Source organism: Didymella exigua, assembly GCF_010094145.1.
Source record: "Didymella exigua CBS 183.55 unplaced genomic scaffold M421scaffold_1, whole genome shotgun sequence".
Classification (NCBI taxonomy): Eukaryota; Fungi; Ascomycota; class Dothideomycetes; order Pleosporales; family Didymellaceae; genus Didymella; species Didymella exigua.
In genome coordinates, this window is record NW_022984775.1 from 1,478,750 (window position 1) to 1,502,982 (window position 24,233).

Genomic DNA, 24,233 nt, shown 5'->3' on the forward strand with positions numbered 1-24,233 from the left:
AGATCACGACTGAGCTGCCTGCGGCCCCGCATGCAGCCCCATGTTGAGATCAGGTTCGCCCTCTCGAGCCTTGTTGGAGCCGCACTCTTCAGAAATTTCCCTGCTAGTAGAAGCCTCGGACCTACTAGGAGTATCGTCGGCCTTCTAATTGCACGTATGTCAACGGAGGCTTATTGAAGGAGTTATCAGCCGCTATTTTCTGCAGTGGCTCCATAAACATGCCGATTTCAATGCCGCAAGAGAGTTGAATGTGAGTTTGACCCCGCTGCCGCGGCGTCTTGGGTGTGAAGTCTGTAGGTCAGTACATGCGGGTAAGGATGCGACATTGCGGTTTTGATAGGTAGGAATTGGTTTATGGGAACTTTTAGGCGAGTGTGTTGACACATAGTAGTGCAGGACATATAGTAGTGCAGGCGGCTTTCCGCGAGTTCGACTACAAGTTCGATGGATGGGAGATTGCAGGTGAAGGCAAGTCTTGCCCTTCACTGTCTGCAAACAGAGGTCTGCGGCTTTTTAGTGTCCCATAGATGAAGTGAAAGGAAACCCCACAGCAACACAAAATAATGGTGGGGCTGCACGTAAAGTGTTACTGTGGGTCCAGGGACTGCGTCTGCGAGATAGCGCGATGAACTCTGTTTAAGTTCACAACGCATCTCAACCATAAAACCACTCAAGGCACGATAAGACGTCAGAGAGAAAGTGTGGAGGAAGCCACGAGGAGGAGAAGAAGAAGAAGAAGAAGAAGAAGAAGAAGAAGAAGAAGAAGAAGAAGAAGAAGAAGAAGAAGAAGAAGAAGAAGACGCAACATTAGACAGACAAGAACAGGGCAAAGAGGCAAAGGCTAAATAAGAGAGCATGAAAGACGGCAGCAGACAAGACGGCGACGGACAAAGCAACGAATAAAACAGTGGAACAGACACTGGAGGAGAGGGCGGATCAGATCGAAACAGTCGAGCAAGTGGCAGGAGACACAGCAGGCGAGGGAGACGAGACTTCGAAGCCCGTCCCCTACATAAGAAATTCTCAGCGCTCTGGGTGTATACATCTAGTTGTACACATAGAAGTAGAAGTCGGAGAGTGGGCTCTCTCGGAGGCCGCGTGGGCAATGTCCGGCCGCAAAACCCTACGAGACGAGCCATGATTTTCATCTCAGCTGAAGACGCCGAAGAACGCTTGTGGGATGCGATTACACCAATTCTGCGGGCAGATGTAGATCCTTTATCTGAAGTTCAGTTAAGATACTTGGCTATATTGTCTACTGCCCCGTCTTCGTTCCCAGAGACCACCAGCTCTGGAATCTCCACAGCAAATTTTTGCAACCGATGGCTCTCTTCGATAACTGGATCACGATGGGAGCCTCCATTGGGTATACCAGAAATGATCGTTCAGGCACTGTCGGGCTCGACGTCCATCTCTCAAACAGCGGGAATAAGGACTAGTCATTGTGGCGATCCCTTCTGGATAAAGATGCTGAACGCATGTTGGAGTTCCGACAGTCTGACCAACGTTACTAAACAGTCCTGGAACGAGAGACGGAGACCATCACTCAAGGTAGCCGAAGACGAATTTGCTTTCCAACAGACCCACCCATCTCGCTTTCTGGGTACTGTCTATTCACTGTCCAGATATCGTTTCCGGAGGACCGAGCTTCTCAGTGAGGACTTTTTGATACGCACGTCGATGATCAACAAGCCTGGCAAGAATGAACCAGTGGAACTGTGGAAATCTATAGGGGGTCGCCAGCTAGATTGGGGCGTTGATCGGGCACTCATGAAGCTGAAACTATCACGGCAGATACCTGGACTGCTACCCAGTGGAACAGGCAAGCTGAAGATTCGTCCCGGTGCCGCCGAACGCCACTGGTGCCCGCTTCGATCCTACAATTCCTACGAAGCAGCGAAGTTTGGGCGCACTTCCCAATGGACCACGAGGAAAATCAGATCGATCAGACACTATCTCTTGCAAAAAAAAGCACGAATGATTTGATTATTCTACTATATACTGGACTAAACACTTCTCAGCACGCGAAAGTATTGCTTCCAAGGGTCTCCAAGAAGCTGTACGCTAACTCATCAAGAGTAGTAGTAGCATCTTGTAGAATTGGTGAAAGTTCCATTGGATCAGAGCGAATCTCAAGCATTCATTTCCAGAAGATTTTGACAGTGTTATGGTGTCGGCATTCTTCGAAATCCCGGTACTTCACCGATCATTGTTAGAATCTGAGTCTGACTATGATCAGCACGAAAGAAATCAAGCTCTGTTCTGGGAAGCGCGATTGGGCAGTATCAGATCGATGAAATATCTGCTTCAGATAGTAACCCTAGTTTTCAAGGTGTGGATCTGCACACACCACTGACAGTGAGTGTTGAAAACGGCCACACGCATGCCATTGAGGCTCTGTCATCCGATCTACGCACCCAGCCTATGTCGAGAGAAAATCTTTTCGATCAGCGCTACCACTCGCTGCTGGAAACGGTTATCTGGACATCTTCCGGACGCTGATGAGCTGTGGAAATTGCAAGGTAGAAGAGCAAGACGTTAATGGATGGATTCCTCTCTTCTGAGCGGCTGGAAGTGACCATGTTACCGTTATTGAGTGTCTGCTCAACCAGTCTTCTGTCGATGTAAACTGTACTGACAAAATAGGGCATTCAGTACTATCATGGACCGGAGGTGAAGGCTTATTGAGGGCTATCAGGACCTTGCTCCGACGTTCGGAAGTGAATTCCAACCTCAAAGACTCCATTGGCCGCTCGTCATTATCCTGAGCAGCTGGAAATTGCCGTACCAAGGTAGTTGCCACTTCCTTGCGCGCCAAAAGAGTGAAGCGATCAGATATAGATCTCGATCAACGAAGTGCTGTTTTCGGGCTTGTCCAAGAGGACATATAGAAACGCTGAATATATTGATGAAATACTACTGTCGCGGCGACCAGAGGCGGACGTCAGTGGCTGGGCTCCTTCGGCGTGGGCTTTTTTCCACAGATCCACTTCGACAGTGGAAGCTCTAAATACGGGAAGTTCAGCGCGAGTCGACACACAGGATATCCAGAGACGTACTGTATTAATGTCGGCAGCATCGTATGGGTACTCAGAAATAGTGCGGCTACTGATTTCTCGAGGCGCGGATCCTTTGGTCGAAGATGTTGATGGAAAAACGGCAGCAGATCATGCAGGGATATTTAATCACACAGAGGTGATACAGGAGCTATCCTGAATAGCTACTGGATGCAAAGTCGGCAAAGCTATGAGTTTCGGATACCGCCAACACACAGCAGCGCACCACATTAGAACAGTTGGCACAGTTCTATAGCTTGTATAATCTTGTAGATCCTCACTGTGCCTTAAATTTAACGATGACTGCGAGCACGAAGGTGGAAACCTTACTTGACGAGTCCAAGAACGCTTGATCAGCAGTACGTGGAAGTATCCTTCTCTTAAATGGTTACTGGGGGGAGTGCACTGTTCTTGGCCTACCACTGGCTAGAATCTGTGTGATTCGGGTTCAACTTATGCCACGCCCTCGAGTGCATACTACTGAGCTAGCGTTCAAAGATGGTTGCTGAGGTACCAAGGGCTAGACGATACATGATGGATGTTGTCAAGGGTGCATCAGTAGATCTACTGCCAATCGCTAACATCAGTGTTACCAATTTCTTTGAGCCGCCCTGAGGCATAGAGCTTTTCAGTACTGCTAAATGGCAGATATGGACCTTCTCAGACATCTTAATGGATCTAGAGTAACACATGGATGTTAAGAATTACAGTTTCGCAATTTTCTCAGCCGCTCCCGCAGCAACCCAGTCTTTAGTCGGTGGCGTTGCAACAAAACTCCCTCTCTTCTCCCATTTGCTCATCCACTTCTGCAACTTCGGTCTTCCCTTCCGCCATTGTAGACCAAGAAAGACCATCTGCTCTGTCATAGCTGTTGCAACAGCCACAGCAACCTCATCGACCGTCGCTGGCCCAGAGTCCGGTTCTCTCAGTACCCCCTCCGCGGCTGCAGCCTCAAATCGATCGAGCCCTCGTACAATCTTCGTCTTCTGTCCTTCAACCCACTCTTTAAAGTATAGTCCCCGCTCTTTCCTGATGCGCACTTCGTAAGTGATGAGCACCCCTGCATCCGCGATGCCGTCTGCGCATGCATGCAGTGCCCTCATCTGCCAGTACCTCTGATCCTTCTTCATCTTCACGCCCGCTAGCTCTGTCAAGTACTCACAGATGACTCGCGAGTCAAAGATGCCAGTTGGCACATCATCTGTGACCAGACAAGGGATCTTGCCCATCGGGTTAAACTTCGCCACGTCGTCTGTGTTGTCGATCCAGCCTTTTATCGGAATCGGCGCCACCACGACTTTCTCGAGAGTGATATGCTGTGCTAGATTGAGTTCGTGGGCGAGCATGAAGACTTTGCGAGTGTAGGGCGAGAACGAGTGATAGATGAGGCGCATCTTTGGGAACTTCTTTGTGCCGCTCAGTGATGGGGTGGCTTTCTGAGCTGCTGCCTTGGTGATGCGGAAGTTCCAGCGCGGGAAGTGTAAGTGCAGGCCTTTGCTGTTGCGGATCACAACTTCTGAGACTGTAAGACCAATGATGGTACCTCGGTCTTTATGCGCCTGGCCGTAGTCTGAAGGATAGACTTCGACTGTATCGCCGGCCTTGAAGCCGAGAGGATCATGATCGTCGAATGTCAAAGGCACGGTGGGTGAGGTTGTGTTCAAAACCTGGGCCCCCATCGTTTTACCATCAAGTGCGCTGGGCTTTCTAGTCTTGTCTTTCGCGGCCTTGACTCTGTTCATAAGTCGTTGAATCCACGCATGCGTTTTCGGGTAGTTCTTCGCGCCAAATCGCTCATCAGGTAGCGAACCCTTCATGCTGCGGTCTATGATCAGCCACTCAAAGGGCCAAACAGCGTCGATATCCACGACGCTTGGTCCTTCGGTACCCAAGATCCACTGTCTTTCATCGGCCAGAAAGGTGCTCTCCAGTAAGTCGAAGGCTTGTCGCATGTTCTGTAGGCCATCCGGTCGACCAGCTTGCATGTTCTCAGATGTCATACGCCTGCCGCCCATCAACTTCTGCCTATCGTCGAGAAAAGATTTGTTCTGCACCAGACTGTTGGAAGACCAGTATGGCATAAGTTTTACGGCGCTGTTGAAAAGGCCACTATCGCTGTAGTGTTCGAAAAGCAGCCTCAGTCCGCTCTGTTCAGCTGTTGTAGGCGACAGAGCACTGTTGGGATACAAAGATTCAAGTTTGGAGATGATTAGACGCGAATCGATGTATATATCCTTGCCTATAGCCATGATGGGTATGCGCCTGTAATTCACTGCGATTGATGCTAGGTCTGGGCGTGGCATGACTGGTGGTTGTATCTTAGTCTGTTAGCACAGTGCATTCTTAAACTTGAGCATAACATACGCATTCATCGTATGCGATGTCACGAAGCCACAGATACCATAGCACGCGATGAGAGTAGATGGATTGGGCATAATGGAAAAGGATTGGCCTCTCAGTTGGCGTCATGATGGGTAGCCCCGGGCTGAATAAGCTAGAATCTTGCTGAAGAGGATGTCGAATTTGAGCAGCTTTGCTGAAGGCTTTCTAGAGTTTCGCGTTGATCATCGCGCGTGTGTACCGTGTTCAAGTTACCCCACACGAGGCTCATGACGTCGGACCGAGCCGAGGCTCAAAGATACCTACCGAGCCAACGGCACACTCATCAATGAATGACCTCTGTTGGAGACTCTGCTTGAACCATCACGTTCAAGAATCTATAGGACTAGATGATGGCTGCAAGTATGCAAAGAATTTGCTGGGAGGATGCCGAAAATGAGCTTCTTCGAACATACTGGTAGGTATGCACGGACCCATTAACCTTGCCAAATTTGCGACCTCCATTCAGTCTGCAACAATCCCATCAACTCCTATCATCATGCATAGAATATGCGGGGAGGCTGTTCTCGGCCATATGTCCTTCTGGAACGAGCGCTACTCTAAGGCGGGTGACCGTGCCGAGCCTACGTATGAGTTGTTCCGAAATATCCTTAGAACCGTTCTTTGAGAGATATCTGTTTGCAAACCGTAAACCGGAGACTCAACCAAGAGTTTTGCACCTGGGAAGCGGCGACAGTATTTTTGTCCTAATCGAAGCTACGTTCCAGCTTGGACTGACGAATGCACGGACTGTACCCTACGATCTTCTTAAGAGAGGATACGACTGTCAGCTGTGTCTCGACTTCTCTGCCAGTGTAGTTGACTTCATGTCTCTGCCATCGCCAACCTGGAAGGTACATTCTTCCCGGATTTTTGTTGAGACTTCATCAAGGACATTGAGATAGGCAGCATCGGTGTTGCGTTCGACAAGGGCACGTTAGATGCACATGATCTTTGGCAGTCCATGGAACCCACCAGAAGGGATTCTGGAGAACAGCAAAAAGTATATGAAAAAGAGGTGGGCAGAAATACTTGACTCTATGCTAAGCACCGCGAGTCCGATAAGGCATGTCCAAAAGGTTATGAAAGAGGATGGTGTTTTCTTGTACATCACCTGCCGACAACCTCACTTCATCAAGGCCCATCTTGAACCGCGACAATGATTGGTACTATGAGATAGAGATCTTGGAAGGCGGTAACAGTAATTTTGAGTAGGCACGACGGCTCCATCATGAGGAAGCATAGATAAGCGAGCTCAGCAACCAGCACCAAGCTTCGACACCAAAAGAGACGGGCGGAGCACGAGTTGTCAATTTGTGGTCGGCTACCCTTAAAATCAAATATTCTTAGACCCTTTCATGCCATGCCCCTCTATCACCCCGCCGGCCTCAACTCCGCATCGTTCGTATGACGCCACACTCTAATTCTACAGGCGCGCCGAGACACTCGATACTTCAAGCTGTTCGATAGCACTGTCATCTTCAGTCCAACACGTACTTATTTCGTACATCTCTTAGAATACAACATGGCTCCGATCACGCTCTACTTCCTCCAAGCGTCGCGCTGCATCCGTACAGCCTGGCTACTTGAAGAGCTGAGTCTTGACTACGAAGTCAAGTTCTCTGACCGTACCTCAGCTTCAAAGGCTCCTGAAGACTTCAAGCTTGCGTCTTGCAATCCATTGGGCAAATTCCCAACCATTAAAGATGGCGACCTCGTCATCTACGAAAGTGGCGCTATTAGCGAGTAAGGCGCATCTCCCTGTAACGATACCTAAGACGTTATACTGATCGACACAAGCTATCTATGTGATAAGTACGACAAAGAGGGCAAGCTGGTTCCCAAGGATGCCAAGCAGAAAATCAAAGTCTTGCAATGGATCCACGCCGCTGAGGCAACATTCGCTCTTCACGGCTTGGCCATTCTGTACGCTCGCTGGAACATCAAGGACGCGCCTGAAGGTGTTGTCGAAGCCGCTGAGAGAGGAATGTCGGTCAATGTCCAGAATGATATGTCATGGTTGGAGAGCGAGCTTTCGCTATCGCCTGGTCAGTTCTTGGTAGGAGACCACCCTACAGCAGCAGACATCATGATGCATTTCTCGGCAACATTCATTATTGCGAGAGAGTTGGGAACCAACGGCAAGCAATGGCCGAATATCGAGAAGTGGCTCAAGGCTTGCGAGGATTCGGAGGGCTACAGGCGTGCAGTCAAGAAGACAGGACACAATTTGACCCACAGCCACGGACCACAGACGGCAGCGAAATGAATCATAGTTTACGGTGAAAGTAGCTTGCTGTAGACAGGAATGAAACGCATACGAAAATGTGAAGGCAGGCGGTCCGCTCCGCTCATATTCAGATGTGGGCTGGTGCAACACAGTAGCCGTGAATTGAGGCCGAGAGCCCCGCCCCACACCCCAGATTTCGTACCCCAGCTCGTACAACGGAACGCCGATCAACCCGTACGAAGTTGGTACACGAAGCTCGGGCTGGACATGCGGCTGATCGGTGATTGATTTGAGATCCGGCGCCTAAAATGTCGTAACGCGTTGCAGCAGATAACTACGCGTCGTGTCTTCTTTCGCTCAATTTCCCCCGCAGCTGCCTCCGGTATACCACCTCAACTCAGAACACTCAACCATCCACGGAACAGCGCATTGTCAATGTCACAGAAGCTGGACATTCTCATCGTCGGGGCGGGCCTGTCTGGCCTTGCTGCATCGATCCAATGTGCACTGTCCGGCCACTCAGTCACAGTCCTGGAAAGCGCGAAAGAGCTCGCCGAAGTCGGTGCCGGGTTACAGCTGACACCGAACGCTACACGCTTATTCCAGGACTGGGGCGTCTACGACTCCCTCAGATCGCTCGTGTGCGAACCAAAGACCCTTACAGTATACAACTACAAGGGCACAGTATTGGCGAACGAAGACAACTTCGATGCAAACATCAGACGGAAGTACGGAGCGCCGTTCTCGGACTGTCATCGCGTGGATCTGCAGCAGGCGCTTGTGAGGAGGGCAAAGGAGCTTGGTGTCACGGTTATTCTTGATGCCCGAGTCACAGGAATAGATTTCGGGTCAAAGATAGGAGACAGGGCGAAGGTGACCGTGGGCGAAAGGACGTACGATGCGGACTTGGTCGTTGGTGCAGATGGACTGTGGTCGACGTGTCGGTCTACAATGTTGGGCAAGCGAGATCCTCCGCTCCCGACCGGCGACTTGGCATATCGAGTTGTTCTGGATATCGACCAAGTCGAGAGCCAGAAACTGAGGGACATAGTGCGGAATCCCACATGCCGATTTTGGGCGGGTCCCGACGCGCACGTAGTTGCGTACAGCATGCGGGGTGGCAACACATACAATATTGTTCTGCTCGTACCCGACGACCTTGAAGAGGGTGTTGCAAGGACGGAAGGCGATCTGGACGAGATGAGGAAGCTGTTTGAAGGATGGGACCCAGTGTAAGTTGTGCCGTCCCTGTGAGACCGGTTTGCTCATCTCTGGCAGGTTGACCGAGTTCCTCGAGTGTGTCGACAAGGTTGACAAGTGGAAACTGATGCATCGAGAGGAGCTGCCGTCGTGGATCAATCAGCAGTCAAATCTTGTGCTCATCGGAGACTCCTGCCATCCTATGCTTCCATACTTAGCTCAAGGCGCAAACTCGTCGATCGAAGATGGCGCTGTGCTAGGACTATTGTTGGGTCCAAAGCATCTCACTGATAGGGCTCGGCTGCCGGAATCGCTGAAGAAGTTCGAGAAGCTGCGGAAGGCAAGAGGTGAAGGCATTGTCAGAGAGACATTCAAGCAGCGCAAAGACTTCCACATGCGCGATGGGCCTGAACAGGAGGAGCGTGACCAGCGCATGCTGAGGCAACTGGGTCAGGAGCTGCAAGGCGCATTCCCAAGTCGATGGACATGCCCAGAAGTTCAGCCATGGCTATACGGCTATGACGCTTTGAAAGAAGTTGAGGCTGCAGCTGCAAGGTAGAGACTTCTGCGCATGTTCTATGCCGCGTTCGCGCTCGCGATTGGCATGAGAAGGTGGCTTCGAGCGAGAAACTTGGCACATTTGCATAACCCAATGTCAGCCTCGGAACTTCGAATCAACTCTGATCTTCAATTGGTGGCCGTTCTCCCGCTCAAACTCTATTTCAATGCTGACCATTGTGACGTTGTTTGACATTGTTGCACGAGGGTTTTGGTGAAACTCACTACTCCTGTCCACCTGCCGATAGTTTCCCTCGGCTGTTCCAGCCTCAACATGGATCGTGCAGACCTCCCCTACGCAACGTGCCAAAGTAACAGAGCCTCCACAATCAGGAATTGAAGGACGTCATGGGTCTTGGGCCATGATGCTCCCACCAGCCTTCTCGTTCCTTGTGCTGATCTCCGAGGGGCCGATAGTGCCAAGCTGGACCGTTCCAAGGTTCTCACGCAAAGGAACGACTCAAGCAGAAGCAATTCTTCGAATCATGCTCTAATCGGAGAATTCTCTTAATGTTTGCGGCACCCTCTTGCTAATTTCCAGAAGGAAAAATGCCCTATTATTTCGAAACTGGCCTGACATTCTGTTTCTTGGATGCCGAGCCCGCGCTTACGAGCGACATAGCTCAGGGAAGGTGGTGAAGCTACAAGTATATAAATGTTTGGGAGCATCGCCAGTATGGAATCATCGCATCGCATCATCGGCTTTTTTTCACTCCTTGTCTTCGTCTCTCGCTGTGCTGTGCACCCACTTTCGCTTTCGCTTCACCACTCACGCTTTCGCTCATTACCAAGCCCGACTTCCGCTTTCCTTCTTCTTACATACCAATTCGCCAACATGAAATACTCAACCGCATCCGTCATCGCCCTGGCCGGCATAGCCAATGCTCTGCCTTATCCGCAGTTCAGCTTCCCCTCATTTAGCATGCCTTCATTCTCTATGCCATCCGGTCTTCCCTCGTTTGGCTCTGGACTTGGTGGCAGTGGGTCGTCCTTCAGCTCTGGGGGTCTCCCGGGCTCAACTTCTTCTACCGGCGGTGCTGGCTCTTCTCTTGGAGGAGGCTTGGCCAATCTGGGTGGTGGCCTAGGAAGCGGAGGCCTTGGAGGAAACAGCTTCAGCATTCCAAGCTTTGGAGGCGGCCTCGATGGATCTTCTGACGGCCAAGCTACTGCAACCCCCACCACGATTACTACCGGAGCTTTGCCTACGAGCACTGGAACTACTGAAGACAGCAGTGGTAGCAACGCAAATAACGGCGCCAGCTGCGCGGGTAGCACCGGCGGCAGCTCCGAGAATGGTGTCACGGGTGGTACCTGCTGCACTGACATAACCGTTATCTTTGCTCGTGGCACCGGAGAGTTAGGTAATATGGGTACAGTCTCTGGTCCTCCTATGGTCAAGGCCATCAGGTCGAAGCTTGGCGCTGACAGGGTCACTGTCCAGGGTGTCGACTACGCTGCTTCCGCTGCTGTAAGTGTATCGGAGACATCCAATAAGACTAATGCTAACATGATATAGGGCAATGCCAACTCGGGCGGAGATGGAGGCAAGATCATGGCTCAATATGTTCAGCAGGCGCTTAAGCAGTGCCCTGGCACCAAGGTCATCGTCTCTGGTTACAGCCAGGGCGGTATGGTCGTCCACAACGCTTTCTCAAACGGTGTCTCTGCATCCGAGGTTGCTGGTGCCATCATGTTTGGTGACCCGTTGAAGCGTCAGGCTCTCTCTGACTTATCCACCGACAAGGTCAAACAATTCTGCGGTACCTCTGACTTCATCTGCGGTGGTGGCGGTGATGGTGGGGCCACTGGCAGCCATATCAGCTATGGCAGTGTCGCTGACTCCGCTGCTTCCTTCGCGATCCAGGCTGCTGGTCTTTCTTAGGCTCAACATCGATGCGAAAATTGAATGAAGAGGAAGGCAATAACGCATGGAGAAAAGACCTGCAGGATCAGGGATCCATAAGTTCATGACCATACCTTAACGGATCAATGCGACACGCTTGAAGCAGTTAGATCATGCATTAGCCCTTTTCTCCGTACCTCTTGACTAGCGACCGCATAATGCTCGCCGCGCCACTTTTGTAGCCACCACCAAACATGGCCCAGTGATTCAGGTGGTGATAGAGCTCATAAAGCTTTACTCTGTCCTCGTACTCCTCGACTGGCTCAGTCTTTGGGCAAAGCTCATGGTATTCTTCCAGGAAGCTTCTGCCAAACCCACCAAACATCTTCATAATTCCAAGTTCGAACTCACTGTGCGCATAGCATGCAGATGAGTCGAAGACTAAATCCTCTAGCTCGCCTTCCTTGCTGCCAATAACGCCGGTGCTCGCGTTGCCGCTCCAAAGATCGCCGTGGACGACAACAGGCGTAACACGCTTTCCGTTATTGAGGTGATCGTCGCCAATCAATTGCGGCACGACTTGTGATGCAGTCGCTTCAACGAGGTTGTGAAACTCATTGTCCGGCCCTTGAGCCTTCTCGCCTCCTCGCAAGATGGACCGTAGTCGGTTCTCGGCATAGAAGTCAGCCCAGCTTTCCTTGTACGAATTATCTTGAGGTGTGTCACCACAGCAAGTCGTATAAGGGAAGCCGAACATGGGTCTATCGTAGCCATCTGGTGTCGGCGCGGACGTTGTGTGTAACTTGGCCAGCTTTTGTGCCAGCGATGGTGCATTGCTCCGGGAAGATGAACGACTGGTGAGGTGCAGAAAGTCCGTTATCAGAAACGAAGTGTTTGGGTCTGACTCGAAATTGCCATAGCCGTAGGACCGTGGGCACAATGATGGGACGATGGTATTGATAGCATTGAGCGATGCGTGCTCGCCTTGATTGATTGGTCAGCTGGTCATTTCGCGACTTGAGCAGAGGAAGATCCCTGACCTTCAAACATAACTTTCGCAGCGTTTCCACTACCTGTCTTCATGAAGAACGTGTTCTCGGAGCCGTTATTGAGCTTGGAAACTATCCTTGAGGTAGAGGCAGAGCTGCAACCTCCTCCCCCAGCAGAGGACACAAACGTAGCATCCCCATCAAGCTGCAGGAGCTTCAGAACAGCAGGGTCGACCTTCATTATAGTTTTTCTAACGTGTTTTTAAATAATGCTGAGCATTACATGATTAGTATGTAAACCGTTGCGGATATTGATGTGCTATGTGTGACGTCATATCTCCATCAATTCGCCTAGGTACCAAAACGCGTACACGCGCCTCTCTATCTGCTCAAGCTTGACCTTGCGCCTTACAGCCTCATCAATGAACCTCTGAGCTATCCGCCGTCTTATGAAGGGATTCGATTACCTATCGATACGTCGTTCTACCACACAAGCCGCACGTTGCTCCCCTTGGCAAACGCACCTACATCTCGTTGCAATTGTGTCTTCACTTGCCCTAGTAGTGATATATCGCCTAAAACCACTCCTTGTAGTCCATTATCTCCGTAACTCCTGCATTGTAGTTATAGCTAAGGACTATTGCGGAACCTGGGCTAATTTTCCCTTTTTGAACGACTTAGCTGCACAAGAAGTCCTTACCTTTTGCCGCACGCCTGCCTCCATTGGCCTTGAGATATCTAGCCACACGATTCTTGCACGCTGTCCGGTGTATTTGAACTCGACCTTGACCTTGAGTTTGTTGAAGATGGCAGCGGAGAAGGCTTGTCCCCGTATTGGAACCTTCTCGAGCTGGGGCAGCCTTGACAGCGCACGTACCAGGACGTCGAGATTTGTGCTCTTTAAAGAGCTTTCTCACTAAAGGAAACTCTAGACGCCCGAAAATGCGTTCTAGAAAAGCTTTTTAAGCGCCAGATCAAAGTCGAGGTAAATGAGGCTGATACAGTCCGGAAGTGCCCTCAAGAACGGCCGAAGGTCTGAGACTTGGGTGTTAGAATTGAGGCGGGATCTGAAGTTCGAGAACGCAGCTCTGGAGTCTTGACTGAGCGCTGGAACGAAGCAATACAGATTACAGCTTTCGTACACGACGTGCGCCCAGAAGCAACGCCGGCTTTCCTGCTTAATTTACCTGTTCATGACGGCCAGCATTTGCAGTATGGACTTTGTGTGGAGGTGATAGAAGCTTCTTTCGGTGGTGAGTTTGCCAACGCGATCAACATTGATCTGCCACTTTGTTCCTTCTTGAAAACGCCAGACGATAAACGGCGTTGCATAATTCACTGGGGAGGTCCATGAATGACTTTCGGTCTGCTTCGAAGATTTAATCGCTCATCTGTCCGATTCGCCGATGGAGTAGTGTTACGATCATATTTTGAAGCGGTAGGAAGCCCCATGCATGCTCCCACCTCTGATCTGGCCGAGCTGCGAAGGGTGGTTCTCACATTGCTCGATCTTTCCAGCGATTGTATAGATCTAAGTCGTTCCGATGCACCCTTTGCACAAACCCAAACCAAAGACATTGGCTTGTGATTGCTTCGGTATCGAGGGTATATCCTCTGCTACACAGGACACTCTTCAGCTCTTCTTCTGACCAAGCAGAATATTCGATTCCCTTCTCTAGCTGCTCGCAACGCCCCTTCGTGGATGACCATTGTGGCTGGTGAAGAGCTGCTGCATTGAGGGCATACATTTGGTCGTTTTGATATCTTTGTGTCCACTCAGGATCGTTTCGTACGGGCGGCTGTGATCGCTCGGTCATCATCTTGGCTTTAGTCGAGGTATTTAACAAAAGGAATACAAAGTCACTGGAAGGTCCTCGGATCTATCCATTTAAGCCAGAAGGATACAGGGGAAAGCCTTGATGGGCAGGGTCCCAGCTTCCGTGGTTTGTGACGAACTAACGGGACCCTCGACTGACGATACTGCCGAAGACACTTCAGCCCACTTTCTAAAGGCCTCAAACATCGCTTGCCAGCCTCCGTTATTGCTATATTGAGCCCAAGTAATTTGTCGTTGAGCATAGATATACATTGCTTGCACTTCACGGTGTAAGCGCCGCGCTCTTTCTGCGTGAGTGAGCAGACACTGCGCGACCTCTTGCCTAGTGCGAAACTGCTTTACCCTAGTCTTACCCTGGTATTGCCTCAATTTTTCATCGCATAGAGATTTTGCTTCTGGTTGCCGCCGGGTGATGCTTACTCGAAAAGACTCTTGATTCATCGTCGAGGCCCAAGTGGCGAGGATCTTTTGTGCAGCGCGTGGGAAGTCTGCCCACAGATACCGCTTACGTCTAATAGTGGATGTTCCCTATGTCTGTTCTAGAAATGTATTCCATGTCGCAGATTCCTTGATGGTTATCTGGTGAGAAGCATTGAAGCATTCGATACCGGTATCGATCCAATAAGATCTGCCAGGAATGATTGCGTGCAGCGTATCGCTCTTTTGGGATAATTCCTACTTGCACGAACCATACAACGCAGCATACCGAAAGACGTAATTCAATCAAAAGCCGTCCCACCTTCGACTGGGTAGCGAGATCGTTGTCTCACTGCAAGCTCGCATACACTGATCGGTAGAGTCTATGTCCTCTCTCCGCAATCGAGCTGCATCTTGTTTGACACGATGTTTGACCACAACCCGTTTAAGTCAAGCAATCGCCCACGTGTTATTCGCAGACTCACACCTGATAGATGCTGAGGATGCTGGCGCAAGCCATAAGCGAGTACCGCCAGCTGGGTCTCGGGTACGGCATGACGGGAGATGTCTCCAAGGGCCAAGTACTGAACGCGTCGTTGGAAGTGCATGCTGTACGACACAATGACTAGATGCATGATTGCTGAAGATGATTGCTGAAGATGATTGCTGAAGATGATTGCTGAAGATGATTGCTGAAGATGATTGACTGGAGACTGAGCGCTATCAATAGCTCGAAGTGTACTAGTGCCCGAGTGGGGCTCCGAAGACCGTCTTGAAATCTCTTGAGAACCTGCGACATCCCAAACGTGCGTACATGCTACACAGTCTGATCAGTCATCTAGGCTGATTATCACCCTGCGTCAAGGCTTCGTTTCACAGCGTGTAATCGGAGAGAGGCTGCTGCATGAATGGCCGGCTCGAAAATCTTAAGTCGGAGCTTGATGGGTGTGAATTCAAAGGAACTCAAACAACCGTGGCGACTGAGCTGAGGGAACAATGAGGGCGACAGCGAGTCGGGGCTGGATTGCGACTGTGGCATACCAGTACCATTGCTCAAGGTGGCTGGCGTGACGCTACATCTATGGCTAGTGCTGACGATACCGAACAGCCAAAGTGAGGTGTTGTAGCACTCGTCCTGTTCTCGCACAGCCGCAGCGAAGAAACAAGGCTGGTACTAGGACAGCTGCTTCAGGCGGACATGTAGCAAGTCGAAGGACAACATTGACTGTAAGACTGCTGTCTCATAGCACGGGCGAGTGAGATAGCCGGGGTGAGACTGAAAACGGTGAGGATTCATTGAAGAAAAAAAAGGTCAAGAGCTATCGAAGCTTTTCGTCCCATTTTTGAGTTGTATTCTGTGCTGAGTATCCGGGTCGAGCACCGGATTTGTAAGAGCGTTGTGAAGTGACGAGTTTAAAGTGCCAGATCGTGCACACCATAAAGAACGACAAATACCTGTGTACAAGCCTGGCGCAGCAACAACTCAGGTTCACAGGCACCTTGAAAGCACAGCGACAATTACCATGGCGTGACTGCTGCCTCGCGCGCTGTATCGCCAGCCGTTAGCAGAGGCCGGAGATGGCGTTCGCCCTACGGCCTGCATGCCATGTTAGCGCGTCAATTTGGGGTTTGGTGCATTACAGTTGCAGTGAACGTGCACTGGTCGGCGGATACTCATGTGTATAAGGTCAAGAACTCCAGCTGTCAGCACTATGTTGTAGAGTTATGCTCCTGTGAATTGAAATCTTGGTCTTGTTAAAATCCCGTGGTACTGCCGAATCCTGAACGCGCCTTCCACTCTCCAAGATCTCGCCCGATACCATCACCAAGAAGCCCCAGAATTCACCATGGATTACAACTTCTATGATGCTTCGCAGCAGCCCTACCAATATATGGGCATGCCGGCCAATGCGTATGCGAACGCCGGCGTCGATCCGGGGGCAATGCGCAGTGTGGTGAGTACTTCGGTGCGGCCTGCAGTTCTCCGTCGCTGCCGCGGCCCCGCCCGCCCCCAAAGAGTGACCCCATCTGACGCAGTCTTCACAGGAGTCTCTCGACGCAGGGCTATACCAAGGCGGCTACGATGCCTTCACATTTCATGGTCTACCGACACCGCAGCACGGTGGCTCGCCAGAAAATGCCATTCAACTGCCTCATCCTTTGCCAACGGTTAATAGCGTAGACTCGGGATTGGGCGGAGAAATAGACGAGAGCGGCATGACGAGAGCACGAAGCAGCAGCGAAGAGAAGGAAACAAACTTGACGCCTGCACAGAGCAGGCGAAAGGCTCAAAACAGAGCAGCGTATGCGCCTGCTCACCTCGTGTTTGAGACGTTGCTGACCCCTGATGTAGTCAACGCGCCTTCCGTGAACGAAAGGAACGCCATGTGCGCGACCTCGAATCGAAGCTCAACGACCTCGAAAGCAACACACATTCGCTACAGTCAGACAACGAGCGCCTGAAGCTGGCTCTGCAGCGCGCCCGCACTGAAAACAAGATACTCCGCGCCACATCTGGCCAATCGCCTTCTTCATCACGCAGAGTCTCGGCTAGCTACCCTTCGCCAGGGGCACTCCTACCGGATGAGGAAATGGAGGAGGATGGATACAATGTGCAGGTACTCGGTAACGGCAGTGTTGTCAACGCCGCCGGCAAAGATCATCCTGCCTCGCGCCACATCTCCAAGGGTATAGAGGTACCAGCTGCTCAAGCTTGGGACGTCATCCAGTCGCATCCACTAGTCAAGCAAGGTCTGGTCGATGTCACAGATGTCGTTGAGCGTCTGCGAGGGGCGGCGAAATGCAACGGTCACGGCCCAGTCTTTGAAGAGAGCACGATCTGGCAAGCTGTCGAAGCATCGAGGCGCAGTGGCGGCGACGAGCTTATTTGAGCTTCGTCTAGTTGGTCAGTACCTGTTCCTTTTGACTTCTTGTTCAAGACTTTTCTCAAACGCTCGCTTCTGGAGGGGTGAAACTTTCTGCGGCGTTCAAGGGCCACATCTGGCGGCACCAGAGTGTAGGCACGGGCCAGGAGTTCTTCGAATGACCATTTACGGTCAAGGTGATTGCTATTCTTTCAGAGAGTGATTCTACAACACTGAATACCCGTGGTTCAAACCACCATCAACCTTCAAGGCTGCATCACCACTCAATGCACAATATGTCTCCGACATGCATCCGCAACATTGAGATCTGTGTCGCTACTGTACAAACCCATGCAGCAGAAGCAGTTCTGCGTGCACTGTTGTAGCTTCAACCTTGCTATGAACGGCTTGCCTCTAAAGCAGTCCAGCATCCGAAATTACTGACGGTCTTGTCTCCGAACGACGATTGCAGACTGCCTTCGGACTACAGCTAGCATCTTCCGCTATCTTCAATAATGCCACATGATGAATTGTTAGATTTTGAAGAACGCATGCTTTGCACTTGTTAGTCCAGACTAGGGCGTTCAAAGGCGTCCGGACTCCATACATTTAACGTCAATCGTGCAATCGTTCATGAGCCTGCCCTCGTTTCCAGCGTTGTGCTTCTCAAACCAGTTACGAGTAACACAAAGCCACAGCGACCCAGCTGTTAGATTCGCGAACAAGGCAGAGCAAACGTTGATGAAGCTGTCTGATTATCAGCATTTCAGGATGCAAGGTCGCAGACTGAGCATGGGCTCAATAGCTCACAATCAGAAACCGGCACAACAGCGTCTTATCTCAAAATAACAGACAGAGGGAGTCACCCCTTCGCGTCACGGAAGGCTTGCATCGTCGTGGAAGCCTCTTTGAGCGATGGAGTTAGCATTTGTCTATTCCCATCGGCGAGCTCAACAGTCCCGCCTTCATGAGGCTTCCACACACATGTCAGGATGCTATGCAGCCTGTCAGCCACAAATCAAACTACGGTAGGCTCTAAACCAATCGAGTCGGACTCGCATGCTGAGGCATCGGAACCCCATGTTGGCATTGCGAGATCGGTGTTGTGAGCTTTTGCTGGAGCAGCGCGCAACACCACACCAGCAAGATATGCAGTGCAACGCACCGTATAGCTTCACCAAGCGTTAAACTTCCTCGAAGCTCTTTCATGCGCCATTATGGATACCTTGACCAATAGGCGAGCAAATTTTAGCGAAGCTGCACATGTCAACAGACCGTAGCTTCTCAAAGTAATACTGACGATTGCCGATCCGTTCGCCAAGCCTCGCATGCATCATCGCCTACCCGCAGCTCGTCGGATCTCTTGTCCATCCACTGTGAACGCGATCGCTTCGCCTGCTGATCGATGCTCACCAAGACCATCGGACGCAGCTGCAGGAATCGGACAACTGCGGTCTTCGCATGCAAATGAGATCACGCATATCACGCTACGCAGCAAGATGGTGGCTGTCTGGCTGGACGACACATGTCCATCTACTTGTGTACTGTGAGGGCGACAGAGGTACGAAGCAATCGACGTCATGCCCCGCGTCTCCTTCAGGAAGGTGGGGGCGGGGCAGTCGATCGGCAGGGACGCGACTTGGAGGCGCAAAGCTTCGAAAAGTTTCAGGCGTCAACTTGAATGACACAACAACCATTCCACATACGCATTGTTTCGCACCTGCACTTCTCTCAGGCACCAAATCACTTTGCTGGAACGTGAAACACAGCCGCCACGATGCAGATGCCCGACATGCCCATCAATGTCGAGGTCGACCCCAACGAGGACACAGAATGGAACGACATCCTGCGCAGCAAAGGCATCATCCCCGAGAAGCCGCCGTCGCCCACACCGATGATCGAGGAAGCGCTCAACGAGGCGCGCCGACTTGCACACGAGAACAGGTTGGAGGGGAAGGAGCTAGACGAGCTGGCAGAGCTGGAAGACGACGAGGATGAGGACTTCCTGGAGAGCTATCGGTACGTCTTCCCTTGTACCTGACTTGAACTTGCCTTCAGATTGATTCTAATCTCTCTTCAGCCGAAAACGCATGAATGAGCTATCCAGCATCACTAACGCATCGATCTACAACCAAGTGTACCACCTGCAAAAGCCCGACTACAGCCGCGACGTGACTGAAGCGAGCAAGGAATCGCACATCTTCGTCCTCCTCACGTCCACGACGGGGACAAACACCGAATCCCGCGTCGCAGCGGAGTCGTGGACGTTGCTCGCGCAGCGCTTCGGCGACGTCAAGTTCTGCCAGATGCGCGCCGATCTGTGCATCGAGGGGTATCCCGATCGCAACACGCCGACTGTGCTGGTGTACCGCGACGAACAGATTGTGAAGCAGATTGTGACGCTGCGCGAGCTGGCAGGGCTGCAGACCAAGGCTGCGGACTGGGAGAAGCTGTTGGTTGATCTTGGCGCGGTGAAGATTGGCGATAGTAGGCTGAGCCGAAGACCGGGGCAGGAGGACGAAGGTGAGAAAACGACGGGGATACGGCAGGGCAGGACTATGGCGCAGGCGGATGGTGATGACAGTGACTGGGATTGAGAGAGCTGGGATGGAAGATCAGAATTGCAGCATGAGTGGAAAACACCGTCTGCGAGTAGAGTCTCAGAAGCAGAGTGCGCTGCATTCCGCGCGAGGGCATGTAAAATGACCAGGCCCGCTTCAGAGCGATGGAGGTTTCCGGCAGCACGGCGCGAAAGCTGGAAGCAGAGGATACGAGTTCCAGCTTCGCCTTGTCTCTTCATTGTGCACTCTTGGTCTCTTGTCTAGTTTCGTGTTCCCACTACGCACAACTGACTGAGCCAACAAATGCATCATGCGAGAGGCAGAAAGGCTAAGTGTAGCGAACCTTCTATGCATTCTTCGGTATGCACGGCTTACAATCTGATATACAACAGCTCCCATCCCTCGTCACATTAGCCCCCTCTACTCTCAATCCAACTTCTCCACGCCGTCTCGCTACACGGCCAACCTCTATCATCGCACCCCTGACTGATCATCTAGAAGAACTTGCCACTCTTACCAGTCTCAACGCTGTGCTCAAGCACACTGGTGTGATCATCGGCCTCAAATGCGCCGGGACGCGTCATTTGGCGGGGCACAGGACGGTCAAGTGCATCGAAGCGGTGACCCTTGAGTCTGGCCCAGACCCAGAGTGTTCCGATGCGGAGGGCGCAGGCACCGAAAGCCCAGAGGAGACCGCCAAAGGGCGCAGCGACGAACGCACCTACGCGTGTCAGCAAGATGTCAAACGCGACAGAGACAAATGATCTTACCGAATGCGCTCCAGTCGTTCGCGTACAGTCCGCCTTCGAGCAGCAGAAGACGGCTCGCAAGCCGCGTGTCGCCGTCGTAGTAGACGAGCCCGAAGAGAAAGATGGTGAGAATGCCACCAAGACCGCCGACGACAAAGTCGAAACCGCGGTACCAGTAGAACCTCTCGCTCAGACCGATAACCAGACACGGCACGACGGCCGCACTGACGAGGTCACTGATGAGGAAGATCTGTAGGATATCCGGGCTACGCAGCGCGACAACGACGACGGGGAAGATGATCGCAACCACGCACCCGCGGATGATCCAGATGTTCAGCTTGTTCCTGAAGAAGTCGTTTGAGCCAGTGGAGATCATGGCGGACTGAAAGGAGTCGAATGCCGCGGTCGAGAGCGAGACGGTCATCACAAGCACCACACCGACGACCCAGTTGGGTAGTTGCTGCAGCAGAAGAAACAGCGCCAGTGAGCCGCCTTCTACGTCAGTCATGTCCCATGCGCCGCTCCACGCGGCCAAGAGACCGGCGACACCGACGAGGGTCAGGATGATCAGGACGCCGACTGTAGCGAGGGAGACGCCGATCCAGAGGTCTTTGTCCGTGCGTGAGGCGAAAGTACGCATCCAGAAGCCGGACAGGAAGAAGTCATTCGTCAAGATGGCGACGGGGAGGATATACAGCAGTTGCCAGCCGAGCAGAGAGGAGTTGAGGTACCCGGACTGTTCGATAAGGGGGCGCTGGATGTCCGTCTCTACGCCGACTGCGATCACGCCGAGGATGATAAGGCCGACGACCATGGCGCCTTGGATGTTGTCGGTCACGAATGACACCTTGAAGCCACCGAGGGAGGTGTAGATGGTGGTTACTGCGCACTCAACGATGACAACGGGAAGACCGTTGAGACCGGTAAGCAGAGTCACGATCTGCTGGAGAGCGGATAGCTCGGCAACCATGTACAAGAACATAGTGATGAGTGTGCAGATACTCAGGAAAAGACCTGCGACCGCCCCATAACGCTGGCGTGTCCATTCAGTCAGAACGAACCCCTCGGGGCATTTACGGCGAATGATGGGTCCCAGAGCACCAAATATCAGAAGCGGAAGGGCTGACGACAGAGCGTACACCAAAAGACCTTGGACACCAGCGATCGTCGCGATCTGCGGGTAGGTGAAGAGGATTCCAGAGCCGAGTGCTGTGTGTAAGAACCTAGGTTAGCTGTCTGTAGCAATGAGGGGGAGGTCAGGGGGAGTAGCGGCAGCACGTTCCTCACGCAAGTATTATCTTGATCGAGTTCTGACGGTACTTCTCAGCTTCACGTTGACCTTGACAAGCATTCTTGGAATGCCTGTGTCGATCTCAGATCTGCGCCCGCAGTGTAGCCGCACAAAGACCGCTCCCTTCATGCTGTTCGATAGCAATCACGAGAGCAGCCTTTGTGAGAGATCTCAAATACGAACCTGGATACTTGACTGGAATATGCGCTCGTTGCGCAGTCGACGTTGAGTGCACCTCGATCAGGTGATGTCGAGATATCGAATCGATACTGCCGCTGCTCTTCACGCTGGACGTGCTGTTACACAGATGCACTCACCCGAGGCGATGAAGTTAAGAGCAAGCGGTACGCCTGTAGAATGTCAGCCTTCTTTCAAGGAGATCGATGGTAGTAGCAGCGTCGAGAGTCGTGACGCGTGATAGCTGAGTCTCTAACCCTTCTGTGTGCGATTGCTCGACAGCCACTCAGTCTTCGACTGGTGTCGCAATCGCCATGCGATGAAGCATCCTAAGACCCTGATCTCTGGTTAGCTTTGTGGTTCCACGGTCGCACGACTCGAGGGCTCCACAGTTGACATACAGGAATGCGCCGAGGGTCAGGTAGATGATGGCGTTTGACGCCGGCTGCGATGGCGTGCCCATATTGCAGAATATGCACAGATAGCTTCTTGTTTGTACGTAGGTGAGATTTGAAGCGTTCGTGATGCAAGTCATGCAGGGTTGCAGCTCGAGCCAGAGATCTGGGAAGCAGAAAGTTTTGCGGTCGCGGCCCCGCTAGGGCTGGACGGGGAAGGTTCCGATGATGTTAAATGATCGATAGGCCGGAACAATGTCTCAACTCCCACGTGGGGAAGGCTAGTGATGTGATGTTTTGATGTTGTATTTTCCATGATTGAGCAGCACTTGTGTGGCCTGATGTGTGGTTCTTTCGCAGGTGTTCTAAGTGTATTATCTAGCAAGACTTGGCACCGTGTGCGACATTCACAAAAGAGGAGTCGTACGTGAAAGCGTTTCCATTTTGTCAATATCCACATAACGCCCATATCGCTCCATAACGCATGTAAATGCCTGAACGTATTGAGAGACCCTCCTGTACCTCATCTCAGCTGCTGCCAGCACTTTATCGCAGCAGAGCTGTAGCTTCATCGCCTCTGCTTCCTTCCTCAGCTCCATCACCATGCATGTCGGTCCCAGTTTGGATCTGTCGCTGTCAGCCATCGCTCGTTGCAGTCTCTCCCGCCACTCACCCTGCACGAACGCCGCCAGCACTTTGCTCCCTGTCTGCAGCAGTGGGTGTCCAACCACAATCTGCAGGAAGCGCTGCAGCCCCTCTCTCCGGTGCTCGATGACGTCGTCTGAGAAGCGGTTCGTCAGGACCTTGCCTGGCAGCGGCGGTATGGTGACGCGCGCACTCTCGCGCTCGAGGATATCTCTGAAGGCTTCGAACTCGTTATAGCGCCGGCGCACCGAGGACGACTTGAGCTTGAAGGCGGGGATGTTGGTGCGCATGACGATCTCGTAGGTCGTGTACATGCCACGGCCGACGCCTGTCCACGATCAGTTTCGGTCCCTGCTCTTGTGCGTATAGCGTATCTGTGTACCGTGTGTCATGGGATTGCGGACCTGTGCACGCGACATGTGAGCGAGGCTGCGAGAGTCTATGGAGGGGCGCGTACCTCGATCTCGAGGAAGTTCTCGGGCGGCCCGTACAGCTCCTCGAACGACTGCTGGCGCGCATCTGGTATTGACTGCATCGTGGGTGTCTAGTGCGTGTGTAGTATGCAAGAGCGTTCGGCGCAATGCGAGCGTCGCTGACCGATGCCCCGCCTCCACCCACCCGTTATGTATTCGGACGTGCCCGTGCGCCTTCCCTGCTCGCTGCAGACTGGACCGGCATTCTTGCTCACAGACAATTTCCTGACCACGCAAAAAATTCAAGATGTGAGTCTAGTATCGTCTATCTCTGTGTATCCTACAAGATGAAGCAGATGAAAATAGGAAAGGAGGCATTGCTTATGGTCAGTCTACTGCAGTGTATACCTATTTTTGGCCGCACCACACGCACAGCACTGCAACGATAGGTGGCGAGGTCTTGTCAGCATTGCTCGACTGTATTTCCCCGACAGCAAGTACGAATCTTGGGAGGAGTCAGACATCGAGAAAGCGCGAATACTAACGATACCGCCAAGGGCTGGGTCCATCAACTCTGGCATTGTTGCTTTCCAAAGAGCACATATATTCAGGATGACTACGAGACTTAG

The 24,233-nt window shown here is 52.0% G+C and overlaps 11 protein-coding genes across 11 annotated transcripts; 6 read left to right on the top strand and 5 right to left on the bottom strand.

Annotated features, from left to right (window-relative positions):
- Window positions 1–193: 193 nt before the first annotated feature.
- On the bottom strand, window positions 194–1,276 carry M421DRAFT_120100 (uncharacterized protein). The gene has a single exon (XM_033587287.1). The coding sequence runs from the start codon at window positions 1,146–1,148 to the stop codon at window positions 483–485; it is 666 nt and encodes a 221-aa protein (XP_033454652.1). The 5' UTR covers window positions 1,149–1,276; the 3' UTR covers window positions 194–482.
- On the top strand, window positions 1,138–1,986 carry M421DRAFT_88369 (uncharacterized protein; the record flags this gene model as incomplete). The annotated part of the gene is made up of 1 exon (XM_033597660.1): window positions 1,138–1,986. One exon carries the CDS (start codon window positions 1,138–1,140, stop codon window positions 1,984–1,986), a length of 849 nt encoding a protein of 282 aa, XP_033454653.1.
- A 1,653-nt stretch (window positions 1,987–3,639) lies between these two features.
- Window positions 3,640–5,658, bottom strand: M421DRAFT_415436 (uncharacterized protein). The gene is made up of 2 exons (XM_033590700.1): window positions 5,421–5,658; window positions 3,640–5,374 (listed from the first exon to the last, which is right to left on the bottom strand). Exons 1-2 carry the CDS (start codon window positions 5,523–5,525, stop codon window positions 3,761–3,763), a joined length of 1,719 nt encoding a protein of 572 aa, XP_033454654.1. The 5' UTR covers window positions 5,526–5,658; the 3' UTR covers window positions 3,640–3,760.
- A 1,222-nt stretch (window positions 5,659–6,880) lies between these two features.
- On the top strand, window positions 6,881–7,757 carry M421DRAFT_415437 (glutathione S-transferase). The gene is made up of 2 exons (XM_033590701.1): window positions 6,881–7,181; window positions 7,236–7,757. Exons 1-2 carry the CDS (start codon window positions 6,961–6,963, stop codon window positions 7,702–7,704), a joined length of 690 nt encoding a protein of 229 aa, XP_033454655.1. The 5' UTR covers window positions 6,881–6,960; the 3' UTR covers window positions 7,705–7,757.
- Window positions 7,758–7,887: 130 nt separating this feature from the next.
- Window positions 7,888–9,573, top strand: M421DRAFT_415438 (FAD binding domain-containing protein). Its single transcript, XM_033590702.1, has 2 exons — window positions 7,888–8,897; window positions 8,944–9,573. The coding sequence occupies exons 1-2, from the start codon at window positions 8,101–8,103 to the stop codon at window positions 9,422–9,424; spliced, it is 1,278 nt and encodes a 425-aa protein (XP_033454656.1). The 5' UTR covers window positions 7,888–8,100; the 3' UTR covers window positions 9,425–9,573.
- Window positions 9,574–10,122: 549 nt separating this feature from the next.
- On the top strand, window positions 10,123–11,456 carry M421DRAFT_415439 (carbohydrate esterase family 5 protein). Its single transcript, XM_033590703.1, has 2 exons — window positions 10,123–10,891; window positions 10,940–11,456. The coding sequence occupies exons 1-2, from the start codon at window positions 10,259–10,261 to the stop codon at window positions 11,303–11,305; spliced, it is 999 nt and encodes a 332-aa protein (XP_033454657.1). The 5' UTR covers window positions 10,123–10,258; the 3' UTR covers window positions 11,306–11,456.
- M421DRAFT_120135 (Ketosamine-3-kinase) lies at window positions 11,192–12,511 on the bottom strand. Its single transcript, XM_033587288.1, has 2 exons — window positions 12,307–12,511; window positions 11,192–12,250 (listed from the first exon to the last, which is right to left on the bottom strand). The coding sequence occupies exons 1-2, from the start codon at window positions 12,494–12,496 to the stop codon at window positions 11,445–11,447; spliced, it is 996 nt and encodes a 331-aa protein (XP_033454658.1). The 5' UTR covers window positions 12,497–12,511; the 3' UTR covers window positions 11,192–11,444.
- A 3,845-nt stretch (window positions 12,512–16,356) lies between these two features.
- Window positions 16,357–17,400, top strand: M421DRAFT_535 (uncharacterized protein; the record flags this gene model as incomplete). The annotated part of the gene is made up of 3 exons (XM_033595123.1): window positions 16,357–16,464; window positions 16,556–16,812; window positions 16,863–17,400. 3 exons carry the CDS (start codon window positions 16,357–16,359, stop codon window positions 17,398–17,400), a joined length of 903 nt encoding a protein of 300 aa, XP_033454659.1.
- A 1,750-nt stretch (window positions 17,401–19,150) lies between these two features.
- Window positions 19,151–19,970, top strand: M421DRAFT_97323 (phosducin family protein; the record flags this gene model as incomplete). The annotated part of the gene is made up of 2 exons (XM_033598491.1): window positions 19,151–19,392; window positions 19,454–19,970. The coding sequence occupies 2 exons, from the start codon at window positions 19,151–19,153 to the stop codon at window positions 19,968–19,970; spliced, it is 759 nt and encodes a 252-aa protein (XP_033454660.1).
- Window positions 19,971–20,428: 458 nt separating this feature from the next.
- M421DRAFT_537 (uncharacterized protein) lies at window positions 20,429–22,614 on the bottom strand (the record flags this gene model as incomplete). Its single annotated transcript, XM_033595142.1, has 5 exons — window positions 20,429–20,655; window positions 20,705–21,892; window positions 22,292–22,324; window positions 22,409–22,488; window positions 22,553–22,614. The coding sequence occupies 5 exons, from the start codon at window positions 22,612–22,614 to the stop codon at window positions 20,429–20,431; spliced, it is 1,590 nt and encodes a 529-aa protein (XP_033454661.1).
- A 234-nt stretch (window positions 22,615–22,848) lies between these two features.
- M421DRAFT_415446 (sorting nexin-3) lies at window positions 22,849–23,784 on the bottom strand. The gene is made up of 4 exons (XM_033590704.1): window positions 23,649–23,784; window positions 23,574–23,595; window positions 23,220–23,519; window positions 22,849–23,173 (listed from the first exon to the last, which is right to left on the bottom strand). The coding sequence occupies exons 1-4, from the start codon at window positions 23,724–23,726 to the stop codon at window positions 23,145–23,147; spliced, it is 429 nt and encodes a 142-aa protein (XP_033454662.1). The 5' UTR covers window positions 23,727–23,784; the 3' UTR covers window positions 22,849–23,144.
- Between the last annotated feature and the right edge of the window lie 449 nt (window positions 23,785–24,233).

What these genes read in the sequence shown, in the direction of transcription:
- M421DRAFT_120135 (XM_033587288.1), bottom strand. Translation starts at nt 12,496, where the DNA reads ATGAAGGTCGACCCTGCTGTTCTGAAGCTCCTGCAGCTTGATGGGGAT. An exon ending in TGCGAAAGTTATGTTTGAAG is followed by an intron (nt 12,251 to 12,306) that starts GTCAGGGATCTT and finishes CAATCAATCAAG; the next exon opens with GCGAGCACGCATCGCTCAAT.
- M421DRAFT_120100 (XM_033587287.1), bottom strand. Translation starts at nt 1,148, where the DNA reads ATGAAAATCATGGCTCGTCTCGTAGGGTTTTGCGGCCGGACATTGCCC.
- M421DRAFT_415436 (XM_033590700.1), bottom strand. Translation starts at nt 5,525, where the DNA reads ATGACGCCAACTGAGAGGCCAATCCTTTTCCATTATGCCCAATCCATC. An exon ending in ACATCGCATACGATGAATGC is followed by an intron (nt 5,375 to 5,420) that starts GTATGTTATGCT and finishes TAACAGACTAAG; the next exon opens with ATACAACCACCAGTCATGCC.
- M421DRAFT_415446 (XM_033590704.1), bottom strand. Translation starts at nt 23,726, where the DNA reads ATGCAGTCAATACCAGATGCGCGCCAGCAGTCGTTCGAGGAGCTGTAC. An exon ending in AGAACTTCCTCGAGATCGAG is followed by an intron (nt 23,596 to 23,648) that starts GTACGCGCCCCT and finishes TCGCGTGCACAG; the next exon opens with GTCCGCAATCCCATGACACA. An exon ending in GCTGGCGGCGTTCGTGCAGG is followed by an intron (nt 23,174 to 23,219) that starts GTGAGTGGCGGG and finishes TGACAGCGACAG; the next exon opens with ATCCAAACTGGGACCGACAT.
- M421DRAFT_415438 (XM_033590702.1), top strand. Translation starts at nt 8,101, where the DNA reads ATGTCACAGAAGCTGGACATTCTCATCGTCGGGGCGGGCCTGTCTGGC. An exon ending in TTTGAAGGATGGGACCCAGT is followed by an intron (nt 8,898 to 8,943) that starts GTAAGTTGTGCC and finishes CATCTCTGGCAG; the next exon opens with GTTGACCGAGTTCCTCGAGT.
- M421DRAFT_415439 (XM_033590703.1), top strand. Translation starts at nt 10,259, where the DNA reads ATGAAATACTCAACCGCATCCGTCATCGCCCTGGCCGGCATAGCCAAT. An exon ending in ACTACGCTGCTTCCGCTGCT is followed by an intron (nt 10,892 to 10,939) that starts GTAAGTGTATCG and finishes AACATGATATAG; the next exon opens with GGCAATGCCAACTCGGGCGG.
- M421DRAFT_415437 (XM_033590701.1), top strand. Translation starts at nt 6,961, where the DNA reads ATGGCTCCGATCACGCTCTACTTCCTCCAAGCGTCGCGCTGCATCCGT. An exon ending in GAAAGTGGCGCTATTAGCGA is followed by an intron (nt 7,182 to 7,235) that starts GTAAGGCGCATC and finishes GATCGACACAAG; the next exon opens with CTATCTATGTGATAAGTACG.